We start from the raw sequence: 23,077 nt of genomic DNA, 5'->3' as shown, positions 1-23,077 counted from the left end.
TCTTCTTTACTAGCACCGAGCATGGTGAGGCCTGATTGCAGTGTCAAGGGTGCAGGGTAAGCTCTCATTATCATCCTGACACTTTGGCTAAGAGTATTTGATAGGAATTGAATGTGTTAACACACAACTTCATCACCCCCAAAACATGCTTCTTCCAGGTTTGCTTGTAGCAGGCAAAAACGATTCTCAACTCATTTGAGGAGGGAAACTAAATGCTCAGTAGGCAGACACATGTGGGGTACAGTGTGACTCGTATTGAAATGGAAGAGATCTTTGCCGGATTTCAAGTACTCAATCTAATGCAGTGGCTGGTAAGAACCTATTACAAAGCCATTTTTAGGCATTGTATAGTTGGGGGAGAAACTAAAAGACAGCTCAGGATAGAAAAGGGAATTGTAAAAGTCCGTGCTTTTCCTGAGTCTGTTTTTTAGAGGCAAATATAGTTGATTGAAAGAGGAACAGACTGGAAACCTAATTGGGTGGTGGTTCGTTCCTGAACGAGGGAAGGCTTGCTACCAAAAGACTGAGACAAGGACCATGATGGAGGCCTGATGGGTTGATGGAAGAATTAACTAGGAGAAGGTAAATGAAGATTCAGTTATTAGTGCATAGCTGTGGAGAAAACCATCTTTTAAATATTGGCTAAGGTCTTATTTCTATGCTAAATGCAACATTTGGGTGTGGAAAAAAAAAATGAAAAACAAGTGACACAAAAACACGTTTCCTTAGCTAGAAAAAGAACTTTAGTTTCTTAATTGGTCTTTATCCAGCTGAGAAACCTTGTCTTAGGCTTAGCACTCAAGATACTCTCAAGTCCTCAACATCACTCTCAACTTGACCCCAATCATTATCATATTACCATCTATTAGCCTAGCTTATTACTGGCTGCTCTTCTTTTTAACCTTACCACACCCAACTCTTCTCTGATCTGCTTTGAAATCATTTCTGTAGTTGTATTAATAATAGTTTCTAAGGAATATCCATCATGTTCGAGAATAGTCTTCCAATATCCTCAACAGTAAGTAGGGACAGATGCGAAAAATTCCATGTTTTTAAGAAAACTGAGTCCCAGAGCTGTGAAGTGACTTGATAGACAGAAATACACAACTCGATGGTAGATATGGAGGTGGGGAAACTAAATTTTATAGCTGCCACTCAAATTCATCTTCCTGTCTGATTGAATCAATTTCAAATGTTAAACAGTTGGAATATTAAAAATGAAAAAAGCAATCCTTGAAAATAATAACATTGTATTTCCAGGAGAAACTGATAGCAAGTATCTACATTTTACAGAAGAATGGATGACACATTCAAAATAAATTTAAATGAAAAGGGCTTAAGATTGGCAGGGGCATGGTAGGAATGAATCAGTAAATTCCTGGATTTTAATCCAATTTAGAATGTTAGACTTCTCAGATTCCATGGGACTTAGACACAGCCCAAAACTGTGAAGTAATGGAGTTGCTTTTGGGGGCCCAAACCAACAACTCCCTTGCCTTTATTCCTACACTATGATGCCTGGTATCTTGATCTTCTTTCCACTTGCCTCTCTATAAAATTTTATTTGCAAGAAAAAAACCAGAGATATAAATACACCTATTTTTGAAAAGGATCAATATATACTAGATTCAATAATTTGAGGTTTCTTCTGCTATGATATTCTGATTTCATGATATTCTATGTTACTTTCCATTTAACAGAAGATAATGTATTAAGTCAGAAGAATGAATACCTAATTACAGAATTTCAGGCTTGAGTGATTCAGGCGGAAGAAGTTTTACTAAGGACAGAAGATCCTTCCTTGCATTGTCAGAATGATATTATGTTGGTAGCCAGCTTCTTTTGCCTACTCATAAAGCCTACTTTATTTCTGGGTCTAGTACATCTAGACTTCATACTCAATAATTGCACCCTCTTCCACCTAAGTGCTTTTCCCCCCTAAATCTAAAGAAATTGCTGGCTCACCTATCTCTCTGACGTGAGAATTTAAGGCAAGAGAAATTTTAAGGAACTTAAGATTTAAAAAAATAGCAGTGGTAGTTAGAAAGCAAGTAGATCAATAGCTGTTGACTCAGGCTTTCCCATCAGATGAGGTCTACAAATTCCTATCTAGAGGTCATATAATGAAGTAATGAAAAATTTTAGAAGACTGCCATAGGAATCCTAACTACTATAGTTAAAAACTACCAGAAATTTTTAAGAATTCAGCATCTTGAGGAGTAAGCTGACTTAAATAATCAGCTGTTAAGTAAAAATTTTAGAAAAAAAGATACAGATTAAGGATAATGAATAATGTACATTGGGTCTACTAATAAAAGACATAAACTTGTAGAAGTTTGCAGTCAAAAGTTCAGTAGTCAACTGATATATGAAAACCACATATAGAAGAGAAAAACTGAACAGTAATCAGGATGCAAAATAAGTGGTGGTAACTACAAAGATACATTCTTTCCTGTTCCCTAACTCCTGCTCCAATTCTCTGAAATTTCACAGAGAGATGAAAGTTTTTGCCATCATTTTATTTGGTTTTGTTTTCCTGAAACAGCTGCCTATTCCCAAAAGGAATGCTTTTCAGAAGAAAATGCCTGTCTCACCATGAACGTAGATGTAGTGTCTTTTCCCCATGTTGCTTTGATCTAGGTGTTCCAGAGGAAAAAATTTACTATTGAGGTGAAAAATGAAACTAATTAAGTACATGGGCCAAAGACAATTGTGCTAAAATTATTAAAGACCTACTCTTATCTAGATTTACCCCAAAAATGCTAGTAAATTACACTGAAGTATGAGAAAAATGCAAAAGCCATGTTCTAAAGTTCCATTTAAGGAAATTGGGTTAGGCAGTATTTCCAAAGACTAATGGAACATATAAAAATCAGACACTGCTTAAAACCATAAAGTAAATACGTTAAAAATAGAAAATCAAGTTATTTTCCTAGTCATCTTGAGGAAAGTGCCAAAAGAAACTAACATCCTAAAGGATAAAATGTAAATTTAAAGGTTTCTAACTTTTTCCAGGTGTACAGGCATGTGATTATCTATTGTCACTTTCCCTTTTTGCATATGATCATGATAGAAAAAGACAATTGTGGAAAAATTTTTTAGCAGAAAATAATTTATTTTATCAAACATGAATGATAGTAAGTAGTGATATTGAACACAGGGCTAAGTCATTGTTCAGAAAGCAGGCACACATGATGGATATTACTCTTCAAAGGGTTTTCTTTGTGATCTTGAAAGACTAAATAATTTGAAGATTTCTTGGAAGTATGGTAAGGAGGTTTTATGAGAATTAAAGCTGCTAAAACAGAACAGGAATTCCACCAAAAAAGGAATAAAATGGGTATTTAAATCAGGAAATTTAGAGGTTGATAAATGCTAAAACTGAACATGTACACTGTAATTAAGTGAATTTTGGGGTGTAGCCTTCGGAATCAGACTTATTACTTACTTTACGGCATATCTCATTCAATGGAGTCCCTTTTTAGTGATTTTCTTAGGAACAAAACCTTGAGATCTACCTTCAAAGGGATGGGGGTGTCTTTAAAATGAAGCCTTTTCTATAACTAAATCCCATTAAAATGGGACCAAGGTGAACACATCATATGGTCAAAGTTTATTCATATAGATAACAAACTGTTACAAGAGCCCAGGGCATGTGAGAGATACAGAAATATTTTACTTATGAAGCAATTTTCTTCTTTTATTTCACCTAGCTGGTCTGTCTATTTCTTCCATAGAGCAATGGAGATATTTGTTTGATGAAAACATAATACAGTAGAAAGATGCTGATAGAAAGATGGAGAACCACAGCTCTACTCCATGAGATGATTAAAATATTCAGCATTACCCACCACAGATCAATTAACCTAAAAACGATGTGAGCTGGAAGTGTGGGAATTCAGGCTCTCAGATGGGATCCTGCTGATAGCTCTGCTGTGCTAATGTTTAAATTCCTTCACAAACAAAGAACTAATTCAAGACAAATTGCAAATTCCAGTAGGTATGTTCCTGGACCTTTTCTCTTTATAACACTCTCCAGTCTGTTTTGGTCCATGATTTAATGAAGCAGCAGATACGTGGTGCCCTCAGTACCTGATGCATTTAAAAATAGTGCTCTCTGAGGAGGGCCTGCCTCTAACATCTTCCCACAATTCTGAGAGTTATAAAAAGAGCCCATATTTCAGGGGGAGAATGTAAATTATGTTTATGGTGTGTAGAATGAGGAGAAAGGTTAGGTTGTTTCCGTATTTCATAAACATCTTCTCTCTCCTCCCTCCTGGCTTTCTCTCGTACAGGCCCTCAGGGTACCAGTTTCAGAGTGACAAACCAGAAGGGTAGTCAGGGAAGGACTGTTGTCCAAGCAAAGGCCTTCTGATCCAGTGGAGAGAAAAACAAGATGTTCTGACCACCACTTAGTGGGGTGACTACATCGGATCACCAATCAAAGCTGACTTGTAGATTAAAGGCACAGATACTTGAACTGTTCTTAGCCCATTGTAAATATCAAATTTTATTCTATTTTACATAATTATAAAATTTATAGATAAGTGCTCATGGAATTTTTCCACATTAGACATTATGTGGAAAAGCTTTATTTTATGTAACTGATCACAGGAGTCTTTCTACATAAGACATTTTTCCAGATGTCAGTTAATAATTACAGTGATATATAAAGTGAGACTAGAAGACTAATACATTCATAGGCGGGCAGGGGAAGGTAGGTGGTGTGATAGTTAAAGGAAAGGATCTCGCAGAAATTTTCTTGGTAAAACTCTTTATATGTGCAGATTCATTCTGCTTCTCTCTAATGCCAACAAGTCATTCTGGACAGGGAACCAATCAGATGAGCTAGCAGTAGCCAAGAGGTCATTTGATATCATTGTTTTCATCTCTCCCAAAATAAAAGTTAAAATGGGAATATCTTCCAGAGTCACATTAAAATGTAAATCGCCATAAGAGAAGGATGAAATTGAAAAGTTTGAAATTTATGTAAAAGTCCAATTTGGAAAATGAAAAAAAGCTTTCCTTTTGTGTTTTTGGAAACTTTCCAGATAAATGTAATTGGTTCATTCTAGATGTCTCTTTGGAATGTCATAATTTTCTTGTAAAAATTTTTTAAAAATGTACTGTTAATTTGGAAAATAAAACTTACTTTAAAGAAGAAACTAGAATCTTTTTTTTTTCCATTTTGGATAATATACAACTTGTGTTATATGTATAGCTACATGAATGCCTAGCACACTATCTTCAATTTTTTTCAGCCTAAGATAATTGGATACCTATACTTACTCACGAAACCTAAACTGTACAAATTGCATTTCTCTTGATAAACACAGAATTGGATTCTTCATCGGGGATTGCCTCAAACAGTTTTACCATTTTGGTCTGTCTTTATTATAAATCTAGGCTAGGGGTGGTGGTAGAAAGGCATGGAATAATATAAATGTATTTTTAAGGTTTTAAATTTACATAAATAACAAGTAACAAAATGAATGCTACTAAAAGCAAAATCGTATAGCAATGCTAAGTTACAAATTATCACAGAAGTCATATTTTTAGTAGTTAAACTTTACATATATATGCTTTATTACCTGCTAGGTGTAATGCGGGGGATTTCCTGTGGCTAGAAGGCCCTTAGCTTTTGAACTTCCTGGCATTTAAGGGGGAAAAACAACCCCAAAAAGTACAAAACCAAAAAAAAAAAAAAAAAAAAAATCAGTGTCTCTTGGAAATAACATAAATTAGGAAACCAATGAATGTATTACTTAATGCTTCGCTTTCTTAATATGTATACCAAATTTTGTGCCACGTGCCTGTGCTGAAATGCCATTTGAAATCAGTTTTGAAATGAGTATATTAAAGGAACGTTCCTAAAATATAAAGATATAATGATATAAATAATATATTTCTGAGACTCTGATCTACCTTGTCTTTGTTTTTGTACATTCGTTCAGGTTGGCTTATTTCCTGGTTATTAACCTTAGCCACTAAAATATATATTTCAGATAACATCATGGTTTCACTTACTGAAATGAAAAGAGATCCAACATACCCTGTTCTTGGTTACGTGTCATTGGCTGCCTAATATTATTTAATTAGTTAGACGGACTCTCCTTGAAATGACTTACTGTTTGAATTTTGTGGAAATCCAGGCAAGGAGGATGGACCGTTCATGCCAGGGAGAAGGACTGGGGGGAGGCCGGGGAGTCCTGGATAGGCCCCTGGCAGACTGATGCCATGAAGGGGGCCGCTGTCCATCATGCCCGGCTGCTGTACCGCTAAGCCCAGCACATCCGAAGCTTTCTTTATACGGTCAAGTTCTTGCTGCGCCATCAGCTGTCGAACGGTCGTCGGAGCCAAGTAATCTTTCTCCCGATCAAGCTGACTCCCGACGGTCTCCCTCACTTTTGAAATGTGCTGTTTGGAGAAAATATGATCTCTGATGGACAAGCGGGCGGAGTACTTCACCCCACAGAGGGTACACTCTGGTTTGGTGCCTTCCGTGCCACTCTGATTGATCATGAAAGGCTTCCCTATGTTAATTTTAAATTTCTTTTCCTTTGCCCTTGCATTCTGGAACCACACCTGGACCACGCGCTTGGGCAGACCAATCTCATTCCCTAGCATTTCGCATTCTTGCATGGTCGGAGTTCGGTAGTCACTAAAGCAAGCCTTGAGAACCTTGAGTTGAAGATTGCTCATCTGGGTTCTGAAACGCTTGTGACCTGGTCGATCGTTACTTTTGGATTTGAAAGGATTGCTGGATCCAAATGGATTTGGAGAACTCGGGTCAGCTATGCTGGACGTTTCACTGCGGTCAGCCGTGTCATCCGGGTCATCCGTGATATAATAGCTTTGGTCATGGTCACCATCTTTATCGTTGAAAGGTATTGAGGGACTCGTGAGAGAAAAGAGAAATTTTTCATCACAGACCTCCGTGGTGGGTGGGGTTGCTGTTTTTGGCAAAGTGTCGAGAGTTTTGGGCTCTTTAGGAGATAAAGCTGGCTTCACATCTCCAGAACTTCCCGTGGTGCTTTCCATTTCTCCGTTTCCCTCATCTCCGGTGGTGGCGTCACTGATCGCTGTATTAATTGACGAAGTCTCATCAAAGTCAGTTTTATTTTGATCATACCCAGCCTCAGCAGGAGGGGCGTTTAAATTCTCGACATCCTCAGAACATTCTGCTTTAAAAGAAGAAGGGCTTAAAAGATTCTTCGGCGACAGCTCTGCTGTTTTGCTAACAGGTGTTGACACCGTAGAAGCCAATTCATTCTCACTTGAGAGATCAATTTTAGTTAATGGCAGAGATGGATAATCAAAATAAATGTATTTCTGCGGGCTTTCTCCCCCATCTTCTGTTGATATTAAAGGGCTTGGTGGCAAGCTGTATCCTGCCTGCTTTCCTTCATTCCAGTGCCGGGAGCGAATGTGGCTTTCTAAGGCTGACTTCGCCTTAAACAGGGCTCGGCAAAAGGGACACCGTTTATGAGACTGGGCTGGACCCACTGCCCGGAACTGGCCTTTCCTCTCTCGCGCTCGTGTGTTCTGGAACCAGACTTGCACCACTCTTTTCTTGAGCCCCACTTCGCGTGCAATATGATCAAGCATTTTCCGGGTAGGATTGGAATCCAATAAGTATTTTTCATAGAGAATTTCCAGTTGTTCAGGGGTGATGGTGGTTCTCAAGCGCTTATCACGGTGTTGGTCTTCACCGCTATTCCCGCCTTCCTTTTCACTGCAGTTATTGTCTTCTTTATCATCCAGTTTCCTTTTAAGGGAAGCAGCAACTGTGGCCTGGGCTGCGGGGTGGGACGAAGTGGTCTGAGGGGGCATCTGTGTGAGAGAACCACTCAGCAGCTGTCCAGTCATCAGTGGATTGTTGGGGTCGAATATCATGTAGGGCATGTCCATGGGCCGTTCCAAGAACGGGGAGTGAAGGAATTGGTTCTGGGCAGCCAGGAAGTGCATGTGCTGGTGCTCCTGCCAGAGTTCCAGAGTCGGGAAGGCAACTGTGCACTGATCACATTGGTACTGTAGTAACTGTGGAGGTAGACTGTTCTGGAGAGAAGTCATGGAAATCTGCAGCGGACTGGAAGGGACCGGGGTTTGAGAGGCCGAGGGAGGTCTTCCCATAAGTTGGGGCTGTTTTGGTGTCTGTGGCTGAGCGGCCGAGGCCGGCGGCGGGTCTGAGGAAGCGGATGTTGAGAGCAGCGCTGGTTTGGCGCCTTGAGAAGGGGGCAAGGGGTCACTCTGCTTTGGCTTTTCCGTGGGATATTCGGGTTTTGGAGACGTCTTCTCCGGTTCCGGTTTGGGCGATGGAATCAGCGGGGTGCTAGTCCCAGAGCCAGAACTTGCCGCCGGGGCAGGAGCGCTTTTGGGTGCCTCCGTTTGGCCAGACACTGTGCAATGCTTGTACACCACCTGATCCGTGGCGTCCATGGAGTCTTCGGTTTGGCTTTCATCTTGGGCATCATCATCTTCATCCTTGTAACACTGCTTTTTCTGATGCGTGATCAAGTCAAAGATCCTGGGGAAAACCACACTGCACTTTTTACACTGGTACTGCATGTTGCTCGTTCGAATATAGCGCTCATTAGTAAGTTCTCTTTTTTCGTTATCTTTAGCTTCTGCTTGATTCTCGTAACTCTTCCGTGCCTTCTGACGAGCATTCTGGAACCATACAACAATAACCCGGGTAGGCAGATTGAGAACGGTAGAAAGCTGTTCTATTTCGTCATCTTTTGGGTAAGCGTTTGTGTCAAAAAAGTCTTGAAGGACCCTAAGCTGGTAGTCCGTAAACCTGGTTCTCGACGACCTTTTACTGAAGGATGCATCCGATTTGTAATGTTCTAAAGAGGAGGGCTGGGGGTCGATTCTGATATCTTCCAAAACTGTTATGGGAGGGTTACTGAAGTTGTAGGGCGAATCTTTATTTCTCTGCCGCTCCTTAAAAAGCGTGTTTCGAAACCAGTGCTTGATAACCTTTTGAGAGAGGCCCGATTTCTCTGCCATTTCTTGGATCTGTTCTTCACTCGGAGAATTATTGATGTCAAAATAAGCCCTCAGGATTTTCAGCTGGTCGTCCGTAATTCTTGTCCGTGGGCGTTTGAACTGAGAATGCCTTAGGAAATTGGGATCTAACCCGAGCTGCTGCTGGCAGAGCTGGGTGAGATCCGCCGAGAGAGTGTCCATCTGGGGCAGCTGCAGGGCGAGCTGGGGAGCAAGCGCAGGATGCTGCACGGGCTGCATCATGATGGAAGGAAAGAGCGGAAGGTCCAGGGACACGGGCAGCTGGACCTGCGGGGGAGCGGATGGGGGAGGGGGCGGTGGGGGAGGTGGGGGAGGAGGCGGCGGAGGGGGCGGCGGGGGAGTGGGCGGTGGGGCTTGGAGCGGAGCGGAGACCCCGCCTGGCAGTTTCACGGGCCCCAGGGAAGGAGTCTGCGGAGGGGCTGGAGGCAGCGGTGGAGGCGGAGGCGGGGGCGGCGGCGTTTCTGGGGAAGATGGCGAAATGGGATAAAGCTTATCATAGGCCTCCCTGTATTGACGAGCAAATTTTTCTAGCGCTCCATATGGAAAAAACTGGCCGTGTACGTGTTCTTGGTGACTCTTTAGAATAAGGACATTGGAGAACAACTTCCCACACGTTCCACATTCCAGCTTCTCGGTACTTTCCCCTTCCCCACTCTTGCCCTTCTTCTGTACCTTCTGCCTGTTCTCATTATACTGAATGACCAGTTCAAAACCGAAGTTTTCCAGTAACGCTTTGGCTGCATTTCCTCGGGCCCCTGAAGCGATTCGGGGCGGCGGGATGGATGGTTCCAAGGATTTTTGCTTCTTTCCATCTTTGCCTTCTTTGAGCCCTTCACCTTCACTAACGAGTTCTTGCTTTGGCTTGTCTTGCTTTTCAGCAACCTCTTCCGCCTCCTTGTAAGAGGGTATGTCCTTCATGATGGGGCAGTCGGCACTGGCCGTGGCGGTTTGCTCTTGTTTCAGTAATTTGCTGGCCTGCTGCTGCGGCGCCGGCGGCGGCGGCGGCTTTTGAGACTGCAGCTGGGGCTGTATGGCTTGGTACTGCTGTGCTTGTTGCTGAAGTATCTGGAGTTGAGTTTGGCCAACGTGATGTTGGGTTTGAATCTGCTGCTTCAAGTCTTCAAGCAAGGACCCGGCCATTCCGGTCATGCCAGGCATCCCGAAGGCAGCAGAGGCCGGCAAGCCCAAATCTGGCCCCAAGCTGAACTCCGTCCCGGGGATGTAGAATGGAAAGAGAAACTGAGGCTGCTGAAACTGCAGCAGCGCTTCCGGAGTCATAGGAAAATGAGGCAGAAAGGCGGGGTTGAGAAACTGAGGCTGAAAGAATGCAGCCTGCTGTTGCAACTCGTGCTGCAGCTGCAGCTGAAGCTGTGCTGGTGACTGCGGCGGGTGATGTGTAGGTTGAGCAGACATTAATTCCGGAGTTTGCTTTTTATTTAATTCTTTGGCATCTAAGTGGGGATCTTTGCTGCTTACTGCTGCTAAACTCATGGAATCTAACATCCCTTGGCTGGGACTATTAACGTTGGCTCCGACGCCGTGCCCGCCGGCCACGTGACCGCTGGGTTCCAGCTTTGCAGCCCTTGCCTTTGTCTGGTGGAGCACGGACCTCATGTGGATTTCCAAGGTCGAACTTTGGCTGTATGCAACGTTGCAGATGCTGCACTTGTAGGGTTTGTTATCTGTGCTGCTGTTGGTTTCTTGAGGAACGGGGCTGGAAGCTTCTTGCAAAACCTTTTTCAACTTATGCAGGTGAGACACTGAATTATAATGGACCAAGAGAATGTTCTTTTGGGTGAACGACTCTTTACACACTGTACATTTATATGGGCGAGATGGATCGAGGAATTTTTCCATCGTAAAATTTGGCCCTTTTCTAAAAGGTAAGGTCCGCTTTGGTTCAGAGCCCATGTCATCCGGAATAGAGCTACTGTCACTTCCTGCTGGACTTGCCTTCCCCTCATGGTCCACCTCGTACTCCCTCTCCATTTCCTGCTCTAGGGCCTGGTCGTCCTGGGCCATCGTTTCACTCTCAGCCCACAGTTCACCATTCACGGGCAAGGAGGCATACAGCTGTTGAAGTTCAGCTTCACTCAGTTCGGGGTGGCCTGCTTCCAAGTGTTTTTTTAAAGCCTGGAATGTACGGAAACTACGCTGGCAGAGGTTACACATTGTAGCGGCCCGAATCGCATGATACTGGGAATGTATCTGAAGCTTCTGCATAGTCTTAAAAGCCAAGCTACAATGGTTACAGCGATACTTGTAAACATGGCGGTCCGAAACAGAGAGTGGTTGCCTTTTTTGCTGTTCGCTTAATTGATCCTGCAGTGTGTCGGAGATTTTCATATCCTTACTGCTGTTTTTATTCCATTCCGACACTTCTGTGGGTTCTTTAGTTGGTTTCTGCTCCTCACTCTTTATTTCCACACCAGCCTTTGAATCGTCAAGACCCGCCATACTTTTGTCATCCATTGGACTTTCACCTGTGTCAAGAAAGCATAAACATCGCTTATAGGAAGGAAGTCTACAGCTTAAACGCCAATGAATATTGTTAAGTAGGAGCTTCTAAAGGTTTCTGCTTAATTGAATCGCTGAAGAAATATTTATTCGAGCAACTACTACATGGCAAGCACTGTACTGGGCCCTGGGGATATAAAGGTGAATAAGAAATCAACCCTGACCTCAAGGAATTTCAGCACAGGGAAGGAGATAAGTCAAAGGTAATTATAGTATGCTACCAGCAGCGTGATAGCAAGGGCCATAACCGTCGTGTTCAGTAATTAGAACACACGAAATATTCCTGGTCATTGATACTTAGGTCCCCCAAGGGCAGTTTACAGATAACCAGATATTAAATATGCCTTAGAAACTATGGCTTTTGGAAATGCCATACTTTTTTTCCCCTGTGCTTTTAAAAAAAAAAAAAAAATTTTTGATAGTAATAATGCTGGACCAGCATCACAGATGCAAGGCCCTGAGGGTGTCTTGCGCAGATCTTGGTCAGAGGCTGGAATACCTGAATATTTCCCGGCCCCCTCGGCTGCGATGGCTGCAGCTGTGTCCCGCTCCGACTTCTCAGAGGTGGCTGCTGGCAGTAGCAAGCTGTTGGGCATCATTACATCAGGGACAGGCACCTGTGAAAACCAAAGGGGCTCATGGCAAAGGTACCCCAGAAATCACAGACTCCATCACATCTGCCCTTGGTCAGTAGCATATCCCAGTTATATTTTTCCAACCAAAGCAGGGACATTCTGTGACTCTTACAGGCCAATGCTCTCCCTTCAAATTTCGGATCAATGCTGTTGTGATGCAGTATTCTTCTTTTCTTTTTTAAAAAATATGGTTTAGGGGCTTCCCTGGTGGTGCAGTGGTTGAGAATCTGCCTGCTGATGCAGGGGTCACGGGTTCGAGCCCTGGTCTGGGAAGATCCGACATGCTGCGGAGCAACTAGGCCCGTGAGCCACAATTACTGAGCCTGCGCTCCGCAACAAGAGAGGCCGAGATAATGAGAGGCCCGCGCACCGTGATGAAGAGTGGCCCCCACTTGCCACAGCTGGAGAAAGCCCTCGCACAGAGATGAAGACCCAACACAGCCATAAAAAAAAAAAAAAAAAAAATATGGTTTATAACTAATAAGGACCTACTGTATAGCACAGGGAACTCTACTCAATACTCTGTAATGGCCTATATGGGAAAAGAATCTAAAAAAGAGTGGATATGTGTATATGTATAACGGATTCACTTTGCTGTACACCTGAAACTAACACAATATTGTAAATCAACTATACTCCAACAAAAATTGAAAAAATTTAAGAAATATGGTTTGAAAGTTTTTGTAACCAAGAAATGATAGCCAAGAAAATATGAAACTCAAGGTACCCACATGAATCATTTGATTAACATTACAGTCATGAGAGGAAGGCTGCAAAATCTGTGTTATTGAATTAGCTGTGCCTTGTATCATATTTGGGGTTGATTCCAAAGCACAAGAGACAACAAATGGGCCTTTACTTGGGATTCCTACCACACAGTCAGTAAGAGCTTGATGCAACACAGAAGAAATAAATTTCTATCAAACAATAATTGCAGATTTTGTGTTGATACCTTTACAGAGATTATGTCACATATGCATCAACATTTGGTATCCTTACTGTCATAAGCAGCTTCTCCACACAATCCGGAGACACACTGTGCAAATGTGTCAGATGCAGCTGGAGGTGCATTTTGTTGCTGAGGACGTCCTGGCAGAGGGGACAGCAGATGACCGGCTGCACTGAGTGCTGTGACAGAACGTGCATCTGGATACGACTTTGGTCCCTACTATTGTAGTTACAATAAGGACACTGATAGAACTGGAAAATATTGAATAAACATGGTCACTATTAGTTAATGGATTTTGATGACTTCAGAGCATTAGAAGTCACACCAAGAGTTAATTACCTTGCCAATCATAGTGTCTACATACATTTCAACAGCATGGAATGGTTTGGAGGCTCTAAAATTATCAAGGGCAATAAAAAAAAAAAAACATGTTTACACAGTAAAGGGAAAAAGAAAACACATTTACCTGCTCGTGACAGAATTTATTGTCCTCTGTAGGTTTTGATCTTTTTGTTGCCACATCCTCTTCTTTTGCCAGCAGGAGTGGCTGGGTTCCCCCTGCCACACTGACTTTTAGTTCCTTTTCTGGTGTGATTATTCCTGATTCCCAAAAAAGAATAGGACACCTCAATTTTAAAAGACTAACATGTCAATATCAGAAAAATTATGTTTTCCAAATATCTCTGGCTCTAAATCCACTGAGTCACCAAAGAACCAGAAAAGCACTTTTATACGATGCTAATCTCAAAAGACAAAAATCGCACTTCTTTTTGTCCACTAACCAAGTGGACTTTATATATTTTAAAATGTGCTCCTGTCTCATATTTTGATAACCGTAGGTGACCTTGAAAGATTCATCAATAACACGTGCTCTCTGGTGTCTCAGTACGGCTTTATCACATTAAAGCAAATCTACTCCCATTCGCAAATGCTAACTTAGAAAATAATTATTTTTGCTAACGTTTAATTACCTATCTCTTCTCTAAAATTCCGGGACACTGAAAACATTTCAAAATACTGAGAAGAGCTGACTAGTTATAATTCAAAAATGAAAACAATGTTTTTACGTGGTGAATGTAGGATTTTAAAATTATACATTACATATCCACTGCTGCTTTTTCGTGATTTATTCTTTGCTTTAGATGTTTCAGCAGTTGGCTGTGCACATAACACTGTAGTCCAAATCAAGAAGACAATTGTTTTATGAGGTTAATCTGAATATTCGGTGTTAAAAGACGGTTTAAAATTTTGCCCAGATGAGCAACATAATGTATAGAAGCCTCACACACATCAAAGGAGAGAGTGTGATTCTAATTTCCCAATCTAACAGAAAATTCTTTCCAGCATCAATTTTCCCGATAATCTCCTCTGTGAGGCTGGATATTACAGCGACATTGGGTAGGCATGTCACATACATCTCACGACAAACACAAAACCTCATTTACCAGCCATTCCAATCTCATCATAGCGCGGCATCATCTGACCTTTTTTCTGCTGTTTATTATGAGTATTTCTAATTTTAACTTTCAATTTTCACCATCTTCTAGTCAATTTGCAACTAAATTATTTCCAGGGTGAGGACACTATCACTGGACAACTGGGTGCAAATACATCTTGAAATGCAATGAAGCTAAACCATTGATTGCTATCAGACCCCGCGTAAATATAGAGTCTAGGCGTAATCTGATTGTATGCTGTGCATGAAGATTTATCTTGATTTTTTTTCAATCCACATACGGTTCATATAAATGAACAAATTATACCTTATTGCAAAATAACCCAGTTTTAATTTAAAAATAAGGTCAAGGATGTTTTGGAAACAAAGTAAAAATGAACCAAAAAATACATTCTTTTTCTCTCCTGGATGGAGATGCATGTTTTGTACCATATAAATAATTTCAGGAATTCCAAACTCTGAGAGAAATTTAAAAGTAAATCTGACTCTGAGGAGACCAAAATTAAACTAGAATTTAAATGACATAATGACAATAATTTTATTCCCTTGGGGTTTGTGGTAGGTACAGAATTAGTGTTACATTTCCAAACCAATTGCACTGCTACTGATTTCTAGATTTACAAACACTAGATTTTATTTGAATTGGTATATTTGTCCTATATATACAGATATCTTAGAGAAATTTAGATTCTTTCTAGATATTTGAAAAAATAATTTATCGTATTTGGATGAACTTAAATCTGATATAAACAAAAGAATTTTATTACATTGATTAAACAATATCCAAGTATTTGATATCCAAAGATATGTCAAAAACAGGAATGTTTTTCATAATTAATTCTGGTATCAAAAAGATATCTTTCATCTAAAGCAAAATTCTCAAAGCAGAATATATTTTGTGCTATCATTTTTAAAATGTTATAAATAAACACTTAAGAAAACAATATGATATATAAAATTTGCAAATAAAATTTACTGATTCAGGTGTCAGATCAAGTTGTAGAAAATGATTGTCATTTAAGTCAGCAAATGTCTATCAGCTGCTTTTTTCCTGTGAGACTGGAAGATTTTTCTTCAAAAGTTCCCCAATAGTGAGTAATAATATGCTTCCTTAAGAAAATAATACTATGTCATATTCCTCTATCATTCTTTTGTGTACATGAGAGAATCAGACATGACCAAATAATAAATTGGTCCAGTTCCCTATGGTATCAAAGACTGTCACACACAAGGTAAAAGAGAATTTCCACAACTCTTGTTGCTTGCAGGCCTTAGGAACATCAAAAACAGAATAAACCTTCCAGAAACTTCTGAATCTATTAAATGTATAAGTATGGCCTTATTTTTGTAAGCATATACCTTATGCTTACAAAAACATTGATTTCAAGGTTTGAAACATTTTACTAAGACTTAACACTGGTGTACATATTTGATATAATTAATCCATATTATTTTTATGTACGTTAATATCATCAAGAATATAATTGCTTTTGAATTTAGGGACATTCATGCTGCATCAAGAAAAGAGTTAAATTTTAGGGTCACTATTTCATAGCCATTGAAATAACTGTTGGATATAGTATTCCACCCAATATATGTGTCAGCTTCGAGAATTTTTGGCTAATTAACTTAGTTAATTAAACCATGATCTTGATGTAAGCTAGGAATTTCCTAAAGACCATCTTATTTTAAATTGAGAAGAAGTTATAAATAAAGTCTAGACCCCCTAACTCTAGCTAGGCACCCCAGAAATGCATGTCACTGATAAGAAGCAGCAGCAGAGAATGCTAAGATGCAATAACATATGACAAAAACAGACTCTTGAAGATAAAACAGGTCACCAGGATTACTTGCAAAAATGAGGGACATTATATTTTATGCATGCATGCCTCTTCTACTCAAAGGGGAACCATCTCAGGTTTTACGGCCTCCCTGGTAAATTATAGGAAATCAACTCTGGGGTCTTTCTCTGAATTGTTTTATCCTAGAAATATATTAAGTAAAGGCCAATTAATTTTAGGAAGGTTTTAAGTTTTCTGATTATTCATAGTTTATGTTTACAACTTTACTTGAAATAAACACTGTTTGTTGCCTTAGACAAAATTTTGAAATGAGATCATAATTCATTTTGTGTTATTAAGGCCATCACACTATCCTCAAAAAAAATGTAATTTTAATGCATTTTTAACTAAAACATGAAGCCTAATTACAAATAAGGACTGCCAAATAGATGAGCCAATGATTATCTGTCAGTTATGGGATTATTTAACTTGCATGAGATTACTAATATAAAAATGACATAATTCATTTCAATTCAGATGCTGCCTACTTAATAAATTTTCAATCCCTAAAATACAGAAGGTTGTAAAATGGTTTATATTATAACAAGTGAGGAAAATCCAATAAGACATGTGTACTCAAAGCAAATCTTGAAAAAAATAACAAAATGCTGAGTTATTATTTATGAATCAATGTATTTGGTAAAGTTTGAATACTATAAAACTTGGATATAACAGAAGATGTTATTCAACTCCAAATAAGCCTAAATTATAATTACCGGTACAGTATTTTTTCTAATGAGACTAGAATGAAAGGATAATTTTAATTGCAATAATGAAGGTTAATTTCCATCTTTCCTCATGTTTACTCCCTTATTAAAAAGTGGTCCCCTTAGCCATGGCAGAGACATATTACATTTTCAATGCAAATATATTAATCTGGATAAACTCTATATTAATTCTTGTAGTGCACAGAGCTATAATTTGGATTATAATTAATCTAAAGTGGCACTAGATTTAAATGACAATATAAATGAGGCATTAGGAGGCTTTTCTATTATGAATGAATATTCAACAAATATAACTTGCATATTGCCAAGTCTCATTTTGAAAGCTCTAGTCCTAGAGATTAATGTCAGCAACACAGTACAACAGCTTATACAAACACCATCTTCCTAACATGTGTTAATTCCTTCCTGTCTAAAAAATTCTGTGTTAAAGTGGGGTCAGACCGTTTTCCCATCTAACACATTAAGATAGTGATTAACTTATAAATTTGCCAGTATTTTTGACATTTATAACTGACATCAGGAAGAAAACCAATACATACATAAGTGCTCATTCAGTCATCAGAAATACTTACAAGGAAAAAAATCCATGTAATAATTTTTTCAGCTAATCAGATTCAATGTAGAAAGCAGAAAACTTTGTTAAAAGTTCATGTTAGTTGTCAGTAATAACTGTCTTGGTGTCTGAGAGGTTTCAAGGCTAAATATTTGCCTCTCAGTAATAGCTCTGAGTTGGTACGAAAGCCCATTTTTATCCCTACAGATGTAGTTGGGGAGGCGTTTCTACAGGGATAAAGATGTGTTTTAGAAAACTATCATTATCCAATGGTCTGTATCTTCTCACATGCCGAGTCCTGTCTAGATGGTACAATTAGATGCCCAAGAAAGGACGATAACTCATCAGGCCGTTAGGGGGTGATTGAGCCCATTATTTATGTAGAGCAGTAAACCGGGCTGGTGGAGATAGAGCCCTTGCATCTGTGGTATGTTCCAAGTAAGATTCTTGCCTCACTGGTGAGACTGGAGCCATTTTCAAGAGATTCCCACAACGCATCCTTTACAAGGTATTAGTTACTTAAAACCAAGCAAAATGTCACATTCCTATGTATTACGTGAACACTCAACGAACACCAATGTCCTGTGTGTTTTACACATTCTTCTGAAGAATGGGGTTGGGTGGGTGTATGGTCTGCAATCTCTTTTGGCATTGCTGTGAGAAAATCACCACTGAAGGCAGCAGAATCCTGCCCTCCCAGAAGCAGTCCATCAGCTAGCCTTGATGAGGTCCATCCTAGACCTAAACGGACTTCCTTGCTATTGCCAATTCTTTTCAAATGAAGCTTAAATGACACTACCCTTGACCTTAACTGATCACAAGGTACTTCAAATTCCTTGTCAGTGACCTCAGGAACTGTATTAATATACAGCTAGGGCATCTTTTTTTTTTTTTTTTACATTGCTTTAGGCTCAAAACCAACCTTAGATCTTCTTTGTTTAAATCAAATTAGAATCATATGTTAGCCACTATATCCTAGAAGCAAATTTAAATGGCACTCTTCTCACTGGACTCCAGAGAGAAATTCAGCATTGAACGGTGTGGGGTGGGTATCAGGGAGGCCCTTCAAATAATTTTTGAAGGGAATGGAAAACTTAGATATGCAAAGACTGAACCACAAATATGGGATAATTCAGGTTTAAATAAACTTGCAAGTGAAAATGATATTTTCTGCACAACCCAATGTCTTCACAGTGAAAACAAGCTTCTTTAGATGCGGTTGTCATTGGAATTCAAGGAAAAGATAGATGACTACCTGAAACTAATAGGCTTGAACCCGTTTCAGCACTTCTTCTGCTTCAATGAGTCCAACATAATAAAACTAGGTATAGCGTGCAGCAAAAGTAGCCAATGTAATATTCATTGGGACCATAGATTTCCATCTCATACATACAAAGCATGGATGAAGTCATATATTTGCCAAATCAAACACAGAAAAAGCCTTAGGTATCCACACCAGATGCTGGCCTAGGGTTTGTTTGTGCACAAGTAAATGTCATGACACGAAGGTTTGTTTTCAAAGACAGTAGCTTTCATTACTGGGATTTGTCTATTCTAGAAGATCAAAATTACCCAGCACCTAATCCCTTCTCAATGATATTTCCTCTTCTTAGGCTGAATCATCTGTAAACTTTTTCACTGGATTTGGTTTGAAATGCCTCAAATAGATGCCCTTAAAAAGGGCAAATTCCTGAGTGTAACTTGTAAAAAAGCAAGGAAAAATAACATTTATTTTTAAGGTTATGTGGTTTGGGGAGGGGGGGCGGCACATGTGATTGAATGAAAAAGTTCAAGTGATATCTAATCCTGTGCTTATGAAAAATTAATATGCCATCAGAGGAATCACAAGTATAGCTAAGATTAATGAAAGGCGCTTAAAAAATTACAAGCACACAAACTGATTTGATTAAAAAATAATCTCGCTGGTCGTCCTGCAATATTCTTCAACTTATCCACATCTATTCTGTCAGATGGTTATGATTAAAAATAGGTCAATGGGAGGCTACTGATAGAAATCACATGCAAAATGCACATGCAATGAATAGTAGTGGGAATGTTCAGACAGTTTAAAATGAATAAAAGCTTTTAATAAGCTTTGGGGGGGGGCAGTGAAGGAAGAGCAGATTGCAGGGAATGGAGGTGGGGGAAGGAAAGGTGAAAGATTCTAGCATCTTACCAGAGTCTTTATTAGAGTTTTTGCCTTCATTATTGTCTCTCTCACTTGTGTCTTTCTCATCATCCTCAGCCCCGGCTGTAGGTTTAATAGCTCCTTCTGCCTCCTCACTCTGTTCTTCTGTTAAGAAAGACAGACCAGTCAGTTGGATGGAAAACCCTAGAAAAACACACATGAAAATAAACTATGTGACCATTTAAGAACTTTGTTATTTATGAATCATTTGCAGACATTCATTCTCAAAAAAGAGCATGAATTTAGTAAAAGCCACTATTAGAACCTGCTGGCTATACCAATGCAGGTTTTGTTTTGTTAGTTTTTAATCTCAAGCAACTTCTTTTATTATCCGTTGAGAAAATGTGCCTGTACTAAATTAAAAGAAATCTTTTCAAAGAAATACAGTTTAAGATAGAAAAGATCGAAAAATGGACGTAAGGCAATTTTGTAATTTCAATAGTAGAACCTTCTAAGCTGCATGAACCCACTGCTGCATGGATTTGGATAAATGGCAGAAGGAACCGAATTCTCAGAAAAATTTCTTAGTTCAATAATGTGATAATGACGGGTTAAATGTAAGACAGGTGTTACTCTTGCCTTTCAGCCCTTAGACCCCAGAGGAATTCTTTGGAATTTGTCAGAGTAAGATCTCAAAACTTCAGTTACACTGGGATTTTATTTTATTTTTTTTCTATAGGGGGAGCTATACAGGGCGTAGGACAGAAGAAGGTATACTTCTATGACAACCGCGTCACCCCACACCTCATTCACGGGTTTCACACCAGCTAGATTACATGGAAATCCTCATAGTAACTCAACCCTATTTAATTATTCTGTAAATCTTAGCTATGCCGCTGCTGGTGGATTAATCTGTTTATGCAGTTAGCCTCTATGCTGGGCCTGTGTAGCACTAATCCGTGAAAGGCCCACTGTTCTCTTTCATCCTGCGATCATTTGTCTCTCACTGTGCTGATGTCACATTTTAATGAATTTTTAGCAATCTGAGTAATGCCAGATAACCAGACTCACAACTCCCCACAGCATGGCATGCTGTTTTCATTGCGGCACAAAAAATAAAAATCATATTTCCCTGTTCAGGTAGGAATTACATAAATTAGGAGAAGAAGGTAAAATGGGATTAGAAACACCAGGCTACTCAATTTCATAAAATCTTTAATGACCATATAAATTAACCCTGGAAAGGCAAAAGGTCATCGACACCCATTTGCATACACTCTTCTATTTGCTTTTGATAAGCAGAGCTTTTATGCAGAGAACATGATACAATTAACCCTTCAAGAACCGTACAAAACGCAGCTCCGGACATTTTAAGTGTCAAGCATTAACTGAAAATTACACACTGCATAAAATTTTCATTGCAAATGCTGTAGTGATTGAAAGGGGAAATCATGGCCCTCTCCACACCCCATGTTTTTTTAATAACGTTCTGACAGCAGAATGAAATATCCACTGTCATACGTAGCAGCTGAGCACCAAAAAAAAAAAAAGAAAAAATTGCTATTTAGTGCCTCACTTGCCAGCCATGCTCTACAACCATGAGAGCAGAAAACAACAGAGGGGGGCCAGTTCTGGGCTCAATGGGGGAAACTCCAAAAAAAACTAAGGGGAAAACAAGGACGCTTAATACATTTGAAACCGGAGTTTGTTTCGACTGTTAAGTCCTCAAAGGCACCATACAAATCTCTTGATTCCATATTTGCACTTTGCCACTGCACAAAAGCAGAGGGGAGGTCCTTGGGGAGGGGTGGGTCATCGGAGGGTTTTGGGGGCAGCTTCCCTTTCAATACATGTGGAAATTGTACTTGAAGAAGAAAGAATCAACCCTCCTCCTGGCTGTAGCCTGCTTTCACCTGTCGGTGATAATCACTGATCAAACCCAGGCTCCCTCCTCCCATCAGGGGGCCAGGCTGGGTGGGGACAGCGGCCTGGCTCAGTCTGGGAGGATGGGAGGCTGAGATCATGACTAGATCAGGCTGTGTCCCCGCCAAGTCCACACACGTGACGTGACATCCAGAGTCAGGCCCGCGACCTACAGACGGCCCGTGGCAATTACTGCTCAGCTCATCCCGGGGAAGGGATGCGAGACTTCTTGGAGTAGATTTACTGGACCTCTCCCCCAGGGCGGGAAAATGAAGCGTCAGAGTGCTACTGAATGTCCTTATCTGGAGGGGACAGAAAACTGTAAGGGCTATCGCATCTCATGTTCATAAAACATTGTGCGTCAGAAGAAGAAAACGAAGATTATGAAGGTACGAAAAGAAAAACTACAGTATCATCTGCGTCTCATCAGACAGTTTTTGCAGGATCCTCTTCTTCATTTTTCTGGTATGTGTCTTAAGTGTGAGAGAAATTCCCAGACAAGTTCTTCTATACATCACTGTGGTGTCTGACCTCAGCCTGACCCTGGCAACAGTTTGAGAAATCTGAATGCGAACAAAGACTCTGTGTCAGCAGCGGGGAGAGACTGTGGGATAGACTCTCCCCATCAACTTAATCGCAAACAGCAGTTCTGAGGCCATAACTTTGCCCGGCTCCTCCAAGCCACAGCTCATAACCTCCAGAGGTGGATTTGCTGGCATTCCCTCTGCTTCTGTCACTCCCCACACTTTTCTTGTTCTTCCTTTGAAGTAGGCAGGCAATTAGCTCTAATGCTCCAGCAATTCAGACCTGTTTTGTGGTTTTGAAGGCGAAAGCTGTTTATTACAGGTAGGCTCTTTGGAGCCATAGAACTTGGCGAATTTTTAATCACATAAAAAAAGAATCAAAGGGTAACTTATGTACACCATAAAGTTTCCTGCAAGTCAGAAGTAAAAAGTCACTTTCATTCTTAAAGAGAGTTTTTGAAATAAATTTGACATTCATTTTATAAATAGGCTTTAGAGTCAGGAGTATTCACATGGAGAAACCACTTTCTCTAGAAAACCTTGTAGGTTGGATTTGGGGTTAAGGGCAAGAGTTGGCTACATTCTATTGAATAATTTTCAAGTACCACATTTCATCAACTGTAAAATGCCATAAAACGTAAGATGCTTATGAAAAAAGGAAGAAAATTTTATGAAAGAATGAAAACAGCGTATGACATTAAATGTATTAAAGGGATGTCTTAGAACTGAGGGAAATTATGTAAAATTCCCAAATAAGGATACTAAATTACATAAAATCCCCATATAAAGATGC

The 23,077-nt window shown here is 40.0% G+C and overlaps 1 protein-coding gene across 7 annotated transcripts in view; it reads right to left on the bottom strand.

Annotated features, from left to right (window-relative positions):
• ZFHX4 (zinc finger homeobox 4) overlaps positions 1 to 23,077 on the bottom strand; it is a 180,631-nt gene that overhangs the window by 4,813 nt on the left and 152,741 nt on the right. For 5 of the 7 annotated variants that reach the window (XM_082432575.1, XM_082432572.1, XM_082432577.1 and 2 more), the window contains 5 exons: positions 19,886 to 20,041; positions 13,598 to 13,731; positions 13,182 to 13,382; positions 12,047 to 12,164; positions 6,129 to 11,513 (listed from right to left, as the gene is read on the bottom strand). In XM_082432575.1, coding sequence (XP_082288701.1) covers positions 6,129 to 11,513; positions 12,047 to 12,164; positions 13,182 to 13,382; positions 13,598 to 13,731; positions 19,886 to 20,041 — 5,994 coding nt within the window. The remainder of the gene's footprint in view (positions 1 to 6,128; positions 11,514 to 12,046; positions 12,165 to 13,181; positions 13,383 to 13,597; positions 13,732 to 19,885; positions 20,042 to 23,077) is intronic. The other 2 variants (XM_082432576.1, XM_082432578.1) reach the window with 1 other exon arrangement.

Source organism: Balaenoptera physalus (assembly GCF_965194825.1).
Source record: "Balaenoptera physalus genome assembly, chromosome: 17".
Taxonomy (NCBI): Eukaryota; Metazoa; Chordata; class Mammalia; order Artiodactyla; family Balaenopteridae; genus Balaenoptera; species Balaenoptera physalus.
This window is presented reverse-complemented; position numbering and strand designations above follow the sequence as displayed.